We start from the raw sequence: 9,529 nt of genomic DNA on the forward strand, positions 1-9,529 counted from the left end.
ATTCTAAACAGTGCTTTATACATAGCCGCCTGCACGAAGAACAATGAGGAAAATAGACGATAAGGTGAACTTTGTATGTTAAGTCATTTTTATCAATAAAAGGAAGTAATCAACGACAAGCACCATTTGTTTAGTCATTTGTTCATTTATTCACTCCTAACTCAATACAACACTGATCAATCATAAAAAAATATTAAAACATATATACATACAGTATGTACAATATATAAAACAATACAAAACAGCATAAGAAAATGACTGGTAATATTAACCATGCAACCACTGCAATACAACTCTGAGGCTACACATGAAGTGTTAGTCTTTACTGTCAGTGTCAGGGCAGTTGTCATCCTCCTTCTCTTCGATTTCATGTTTGTTTGTAGAGTGGCAACACCTACACAGGTCTGAACAACAGAGTCCTGCAAAGACACAAGAACACCTACCTGTCTCACAAGTACTCTCCTTGCAGCTGCAGTGTATGACATGCAAAACACTGTCAGGGGCCAGATTTCTTGTCATTCATGTGACATGTAGATTTCCATCTTCTAGGTGCCAACCAGATCCAGCAGGTAATGGAGCACCTATATTTTGTTTGATGCAGGACCTCATGATTGCAGTCCTGTACCGAGCCTCATTAACATTTTCAGCAGCTGGCTGATCATACAGGTGGCATACGTAGTTGCAAAGTAGTGCAAATGTTGAGTGGTCCAAGTTAAAGTTAGCACCCAGATTTGTAAAACCCTTAAGGTACGTTTTCCGCTCACTTGCCACAGAAAATGTCTTTCTTTTGCTTTTACCATAAAGGCACTTGTGGAGTCACACCCAGAGAATGTATGTATGCCAATCATGGCTGAACACACACTGGTTCCAAGAGCTGATGACACCTTGGTAATGTCAATGATGCGTGTCCTGTTGCCCGTCCCTGTGAAAGAATATAAGCTGCATGGTAAATTTGTCTGCATACTTACTGCAATGACTCAGTGTCAGGACTCTTAATGATGACAGTTGCATGCTCTTTTGCAGCATGTTGTGCATGCGAAAACACCCTTGACTCACATTCTTCATGATCACTCCACAGGTCTTCAACAGCATGGACAGATTGTACACCTGATTGTACGACTTTGTAGTACAGACCTGTGTAGGTGTTGCCACTGTGCAAACAAACATGAAATCGAGGAGAAGGAGGATGACAACTGCCCTGACACTGACAGTAAGGTCTAACATTTCATGTGTAGCCTCAGAGTTGTGTTGCAGTGGTTGCATGGTTAATATTATTATGCTGTTTTGTACTGTTTTATATATTGAACATACAGTATGTATATATGTTTTAATAAAGATTGTTTTCAGAGTTGTATTGCAGTGGTTGCATGGTTAATATTACCAGTCATTTTCTTATGCTGTTTTGTATTGTTTTATATAATGTACATACTGTATGTGCATATGTTTTAATAAAGTTTTTTTTATGATTGATCAGTGTTGTATAGTGTTGCGAATAAATGAACAAATGAATAAACAAATGGTCCTTGTCATTCATTACTTCCATTTATTGAGCAAAATGACTTAACATACACCCCTCCTTGAACCGCAACCTTAACGTGGCAGAGGGGTTTGAGTATCCGAATGAAGCTAGGAGCTATGTTGTTGGGGGCTTAATGCCCCTGGTAGGGTCTCCCAAGGCAAACAGGTCCTAGGCGACGGATCAGACTAAGAGCAGTTCAAACCCCCCCTTGATGAAGAAAACCATAACACCAAAAAAGTTCACGTCACCCGGATTGACGTCACCGGGGCCCCACCCTGGAGCCAGGCCTGGCCCGAACAAGCGACGTGAGCCTGCTTTCCAGTAGGCCCACCACCCGCCCACAAGGGGTCAGTGCTTTGTGATTTGGGTGGCGGTCGTGGGCAGGGACCCCGAAGGCCCAATCCCTGGACAACCACTCTGGCTATGGGGACATGGAATGTCACCTCGCTGGGGGGAAAAGAGCCTGAGCTTGTGCGGAAGGTTGAGCGATACCGACTAGATATAGTCGGGCTCACCTCCACGCACAGTCTGGGCTCTGGGACCCAACTCCTTGAGAGAGCCTGGACTCTCTTCTACTCTGGAGCTGCTCGCGGTGAGAGGTGCTGTGCTGGCGTAGGCTTGCTTATAGCTCCCCAGCTCGCCAGTCGTGTGTTGGAGTTCTCCCTACTGAGCGAGAGGGTCGCTTCCCTGCGCCTTCGGGTCAGGGATAGGTGTCTCACTGGCACTGGGAGGGGTACTGGACAGTGCTCCTCCCAGGAATTCCATCGTCCTGTTGGGGGACTTCAACAATCACGTGGGCAGCGAGAGTGACACCTGGAGGGGTGTGATCGGGAGGAAAGGCCTTCCCGATCTAAATTCGAGTGGTGTTTTGTTATTGGACTTCTGTGCTAGTCCATTATTTTACCATAATTATCTGCACCTCTGATGTGTCAAAATAAATGAAACAATCATGTACTTTTTACAAGTTTGTTCAGCCCAGAACATCTATAAGACTAATTTTAATATTGGCTTCCATGTCATAACGTCTGCCTGGGAGGATGGCTTTGTTTTTTACCGAACAAGCAGCCCTGTCTGGTTGTACTCAGAGCTCAGTGACCCCCCCCCCCCCCCCCCCCCCCCCCCCCCCGCCGTGGCTGTTGGAGAAATAGTTGAGTTAAAATGTGTTTTAACTATTCTGCCAGCTTTCATTGATTTAGCGTATTTAGTTGGGGGCGGCACTCTTGAAGCTCTGACAGGATATCTTAGAGGCATGTGATGAGATGTCAGATGTCAGAAGCATGTCTGGTGCATAATAGAGATGTCTCAGCTTGTGAGACGTAAGTGGCCGGACAACAGAAGTTTATCTTCTTTGAACCTTTTCAGTGTTGGGGGGCGCTAGATCCCCACATATTTAGTTTTCATCTTTGAAAGGAAAGTTGACAATTAGGTCTTTTATTTAAAATTAAATTTACAAAATAAACAATGTTTTTTAGGCTGCTGGAGGAAGGCAAAGTAACCCTGCAGGCCCTTTTCCACTGTTGTTTACCTTAGCCTTAGACCTAGCCCTAAACTATTTAGAAGCCATTCAACAACCATCTCATTCACAGATGGCAATAAGGTGCACAATGGACGTTCAAGTGGGTGAGTTTAATAGCATTTTTATTTTTGAAGTTGCTCCTCCCTGGTTACACAGTCTCATCTTTCCAGTTCTTGGTAACCATGAATTGTTTGTATTGTGACAATTTTTTTAGAAACACCCTCTATTGAAATTGCCGAAAAAGATGTCAACTGGGACTTAAGTTAACGTTAGCAGACGCAGCTGCGGTGAATCATAAAAAATTATTAATCGCCACTTTACTCGTCAAAGACGCGACTTTGAGAAAGAGAATATCTTAGATTGATGGGAAATAAAAAGCATGATGATTGCCAATAGATTTACTGTAGGTGTAAAACATCTTTTGTAATTGTGTCTGTGGCCTTCATGAAGGGACAACAGTGATGTGATTTACAGCCACACATGACACAGGAATATATAATATATAATCCTCGTATTTTGCACCAGTGGACCGTGAGGGAACAACAATAAACAGTAGACTATACATATCGGTCTACAAACTAACAAGCCTTTCTTTTCAATGCCTGTATTCATGCTACGCAACAGAAGGCAGCAGCAGAAGTTTGCATGCTAAATCATCCAAGTCAATTAAAGAGTCTCTTCTCAGGCTGTAAATTGCCAGACTCTGATCTGCTGTTGACCTCAAATCCCGATCCAGACAAGCCTCTCACCATTGCTTCCCGATCAGCATTTTTTCCTTCCCTGCACTGCTACAAACTGAGCAAAGTTTCACTCTTGTCTTATCTGACTCTTCTCCTACAGTCTGGCAAACATGAAGCGGGCACAGTGATGGAAATTGAGTTTGCTTTGTTAATCAAACAACTGCAGATTCATTCTCCTCTTCTTTCATCGCAGTGAAGCCTATCCATTATGCAGGAGTTTGAGCTGCAGTGATTCATTTTTTGAAACGAAAACGTTCATCGAGAATGTCCAACTCGACTTGAGGAAGACTGAGGAAGCATATTTAAACATAATGATATTGAGGCAGGCAAGGTAGAGTGGTTTGGGTTTCTGCTAAGAGGGTTGCGGGTTCAAATCCCAGCCACAACATCGTTGTTTTGTGTTCAGTCAGCACCAGAAATCTCAGCCCAAATTACGTTGTGTGTACAAGTTCAAGAACAGATCGAGATGTTCTTTTTTACCCGAATAATAGCTAACACTATCCGATTAGTCCTTCCTATTTTCTATATACATTATTAGTTAATTCTTACCAACCCTATGAAGCTTTCAGTGGGAATCCTTATCCAAGTTGCTGTGGTGCTAAGCTAAGCTAATGCAACTTTTGCACAAAATGCACTACCTTAGTTTGACTGAACAACATATGTCTTGACAGGACTGTACCTTAATATATGATGAGAAAATAGAACTGTAACTAAATGAGGTCGTCCCAGTGACTCGAGGTACAAGCTCATACAAGGTTTTGTGTCTGCAAACTGTAACTAGATGAGGTCATCACTGGTAAGGGACTCGTGGTACAAGCTCATACACAGTCTTGTGTCTGCAGCTACAGCTAAAAGCACGATTCAGCTAGCATTACGAAATCTCTTGGCCGGGCTACACTAAGGTGTGAAGAGTTTCTTTGTAGCTGTTATTTACTGACGTGTTTCTCAGATTAGTGTTATACGGAGAGGAATTCCTTTTCCAGTAATTCAAAGAGTACTAGAGAATAAATAAAGACTTCACAAACTTTGCAGATAGTCTCTAGCTTAACAAGCCTGAACAAACCCAGTTACCGAATGTGTTTAGACAGAGAGATTATACCAGCAAAACCTGAATACTTACCTCAAGGTTTGGTGTTAATGAGGATAACTAATTACAATGACATTTATTCCAATCCTTATCTTTATTTGACTGGCAGTAGGAATACATAGGAATACGTAGGAATAGCTGCGGATTCGATTTCAACACACGTGTTGAAATCGAATCCGCAGCTATTAACCAGAGACATGTATACACGTTACAAAGCCATTTCATCTCACTATCGATTTCAAACTTAGTGGGTTTGAAGAAGCCACAGCGTAACTGAGAACGTGGGTGGAGATGGGTCGACATGGAAATCTTACTAACACAACAGTTGTTGCAATTAAAAAAACAAAATCTACTACTTTGGTAATAAAACTTAAATTATTGTATAGAGATAACGTCTGACAACATGGATATTTCAATTTTACTAATGATATAGTGAAAGCTTTAAACCAGGGGTGTCGAACTAATTTTCACCGCACCTGGGCCGCAGTGGGACGCAGCACCTTGCTACCAGTCTGTAGCAGCAACGTGTGGTACTGACTGACCAGTCCTTGGAACAGAAAAGGTTGGGGACCGCTGCTAGATGTAACTACTCCATAACAGACTAATACATGTGTCTGCAATCGATTATTATTTGTTCAAGCTACTAATATTGTTCATTGCTATGTAATAAAAAAATCTTTTAAGTTCATAGGTTAAGAAACTCTTTTGCATTGACTTTACTAAATGCTTTTTAAGCTCCTGTGGGCCACACAAAACGGCTTGGTGGGCCTCATTTGGCCCCAGGGCCTTGAGTTTGTCATATGCTTTAAACTTTGAGAGGTTTTATTTCAAATTTACAGACATTTATCTGTGAAAGTTTTGGTGTGGCCCTTGGCTCAGTGGTTGATGGATCAGGGTTGTTAAGCAAGGTCTATTTAGCATTAAGCGAACACCAAAAAACGACCGCAGTACCAATTGTGCAACCAGTTCCTCCTGTGTATTTGGTGTTTGGTGTTGAATGAAATAAAATGAAGTGAAGCGAATAAAGCAACAAAGCAATTGTTGAGCCTTAACCGCCTGCTTTTAAAACTTCGGTGAATGCTGCTTTTATACTCCAACCTACCATATAATATACTAACTGACTAATAACCCACTCATTTTTATGACTAATTCCGTCCAAACTGTTTAACTATTGGGAGCGGCACACATTTGTGTTTTGGTGTTTTTGCTTACCCGGGTAGTGTTACGTGAGATGACTCAGTCATCCAGGTCATTTAACTCAAAAATAGTCGAGGGCAACTGGACGAATTCGTTTTTTTTAAATGAATGAATATTAATTTTTTTTTTTTTTTTTTTGGTGCCCTCTTGCATAAAACCACCCATCCATCCATTTTCATCTGCTTATCCGTTATCGGGTCGCAGGGGCAGCAGTCGCCACCCAAATCACATTGCACCGTACCAACCCCCCTAAACCTTCCTGCGGGTGGTGAATCCACTGGAAGGTAACAACCGCCCTAACTGGCATTCAAACTTGCTCAGGAGGTGAACCCTGGGGTTCCACACCAATGACAGACATTGCCTCTGGGCCAAAGCGCCACCCTCTTGCATAAATGTACATCAAAAGTCAACATTAAATGAAACCTGTTGAACTACAGCCAAGAAAGCAGCTTTTTTTTCTCTCTCTGTCTCTCTCTTGCCTTGCTGAACCAGAGAGTCAGAGAGCATGTGGCTCTAATTGGCTTCATACCCATGTGTATATCGCCCACTGAAATCAAAATGGGTCAATCAGTGTAATTGTGCCAATTAAATGTCCAAACTCTTTTGATGGCCAGGACCCAGTTTTTGCTCTTTTCAACTATTTCAATCATGGCCCGAGGCTGAACAAACAAAACATAACGCTCGTGATACAGTGTTAAAACATTCTGAAAAAAAAAAAAAAAAACAAGACTTCTTGTGTTTGTGTGAATAATTTAGGTTAAGTGAAATTCATCGTTGTTTTATATTTGTCGCAAAATAATGAGACAAGATGGGTTCTTTTCATGGACAGCTTTTATTGTTTAATAGCTGTTAAAATGGAATGCTAATCGTTTGTGGAGAGGTAAAAGCTCAAAGGCACTTAAACAAAGTTCCACCCCTCCCATCCCACCTAAAAAAGGTTTTACAGCGACATCTTTGTCAATACTTCATTCTCACTTTGAAAAGAGAGGAGGAAACTCAGGATAGTATTTTTTGATAGGAGAAGAAAAGAAATGAAAACGCCCTTCACAACTTTGCTCACAAAGGGGGAAATGAGATAGTGTGCTTGGCCACAGGGGTATTTCGGGATGCTATAATGAGGTGTGTCAAAGAGGAACAGAGAAGGTCTCTGGCAATTACAGTCAGGGCTTAAAAAATAGCAGTGTCATCTTAGAAGCCTTTGTGAGTCAACGGGGAATGTGTTTTTACAATAATCCTGAAATAGAAGTATGGGTTAATACAGCATGAATCCGATCCCTGCGCATACTCTCTGCTTTGAATTTATCAATAGTTTGGAGGCATCAATAATGGTTGTGATTTACTATGTTGCACCCTGGAGATACGGTGGTGGCATAAAGATTTTAGGGTTTTTTTCTGTCTTCAGTCTTTGTTGTCTTTGTAAGTGAAACTAAAAGCAAAAAAAAAAAAAAAAAAACAAGAGGCCCATCATCCTCACATTGAGTCAAAGTGCCTTGATGAAAATCAAGAAAAGGCTGAAGCCTCAGACAAAAGCTTTGTCCCATCACACATTCTTTTTTTCAGGTTTGTGTCTGGCCCAGAACAAAGAGTCTCCCACCCACCCACCACCCATCAAGTACCCCTTGACTGACAAGCACGGTCAAGCCTTCACAGCACAGAGGAAGTAGCTAAAGCAACAAGCTAGTTGCTAGTGAGAATGATTGACTGAGCCAAGATAATCTCCCCCTCTGTCATTAACTGACCCACCCTGCTCTCGACAGCAGGGTGGTCAGTTAATGACCCCTGTTTGTTTTTTGTTTGTTTGTTTGTTTTTCCCATATCCTCTGTACTCCCCCTTTACCTTTCACTGTCCAAACGTATTGTCTCATCAGTTGTCACCTCTGTAGTCTTTTTTTAGAACTACCTGCAGGACTCTCAGTGTGTTTACATCAGTGACAGTTACTGTGAGAAAACAAAGGAAAGCTGATGATCTGACAAAACATACAACGTAAAATAAAACGGTCAAATATTTGGTCATTTACTAAAGCTCACAGAACTTCATTCAGACTCAATTGTTTATCACTGATCATCTGATGATCATTCTTTCTGCAACGACCCTCGTTACGGGTATGCAGCCCTTTTGAGACTAAATAACAGAACTTCTCAGTAGTCAGTCAGAACTGAAGAAGCCTCTTGGATGAGGGTTGAAATGTTTTTTGGATTAAATGACCTGGATGACTGAGAACCTACATAGACATCTTGATTAAATTGTTTTCCATCTGCTCAAAGTATTTTTCTTTTTACATCAACCAAACGATGATCAACTTCCCACCTGTGTCTGCAGAAATCCAGATGGAGACATCCAGCCCTGGTGTTACATTGCAGACACTGAAGATGGCGTCTACTGGAGATACTGTGACATCCCTACCTGTCAGAGTAAGGACTCATTGTCACTACTTTATCAATACTTCAAAGTTCCTCTTTCTCTTTTTCTATCTTTTGTCTGTTTATGTCATCATGGCCGCATCATTGGCAAACGCACCAACAATGTCTATTTCTAGGCTCTTATGAATTTCCTTTTAAAGGCTGCATGTCCTCGCACAGTCATTACTGTCTTAAAAAAATCTCTAATTGCTATCCATCACCCCACCTTCCTCCTTGCCTGGGCCTGTCCTCATTTTAATGTGAGCTGTCAATCATTTGTTGTGCATATGTGTTTTGTCTTTATGTGTTTTTGTATGCGTGTCATAAGTTTCCCCTTTGGCTTAAAGGCTTGTTTGGACATGCTTGATGATGTGAGTGATTTTATGAATCTACCTGTTAGCAGATGTACTTGTACGGTTTCACATGTGAATGTGAGCTCTCCAACAAATCAGACCTGTGTTATTACTTTTTCGTGATTGCCCTGCACAAATGATGTACCGTACATCCAACTGGAGTGAAATCCCATTCTCTCTGAACTGCTCTGCAGTGGTCAGACTTTACTGGTCCTTGTGTAAGCTGAGGTGATCAGAGTTTAGGAAGTGTCACTTTATGGGGTGAAGGTTTTACTGCAGTTATTGATCACAAATGCCAATAAATCTTCTATATCCTGTACTTCGATCGCTACCTAAACTCCATCCATCCATCCATCCATCTTCAACCGCTTATCCGGGGCCGGGTCGCGGGGGCAACAGTCTGAGCAGGGACACCCAGACTTCCCTCTCCCTCGACACTTCCTCTAGCTCTTCTGGGGGGACCCCAAGGCGTTCCCAGGCCAGCCGAGCGACGTAGTCGCTCCAGCGTGTCCTAGGTCTTCCCCTGGGTCTCTTCCCAGAGGGACGGCACCCGAGCACCTCCCGAGGGAGGCGTCCGGGGGGCATGCGATGTAAATGCCCAAGCCACCTCAGCTGACTCCTCTCGATGTGGAGGAGCAGCGGCTCTACTTCGAGCTCCTCCCGCGTGACAGAGCTCCTCACCCTATCTCTAAGGGAGCGCTCTGCCACCCTGCGGAG

The 9,529-nt window shown here is 42.5% G+C and overlaps 1 protein-coding gene across 1 annotated transcript in view; it reads left to right on the forward strand.

The window, feature by feature from the left end:
- LOC112486325 (kremen protein 1-like) overlaps positions 1 to 1,223 on the forward strand; it is a 47,517-nt gene extending 46,294 nt beyond the window's left edge. The window contains exon 3 of the mRNA XM_025052679.1: positions 1,079 to 1,223. Coding sequence (XP_024908447.1) covers positions 1,079 to 1,127 — 49 coding nt within the window. The 3' untranslated portion in view covers positions 1,128 to 1,223. The remainder of the gene's footprint in view (positions 1 to 1,078) is intronic.
- The last annotated feature ends 8,306 nt before the right edge of the window (positions 1,224 to 9,529 follow it).

This window comes from Cynoglossus semilaevis, chromosome W (assembly GCF_000523025.1).
Source record: "Cynoglossus semilaevis isolate Cse_v1.0 chromosome W, Cse_v1.0, whole genome shotgun sequence".
In the NCBI taxonomy this organism is placed as follows: domain Eukaryota; kingdom Metazoa; phylum Chordata; class Actinopteri; order Pleuronectiformes; family Cynoglossidae; genus Cynoglossus; species Cynoglossus semilaevis.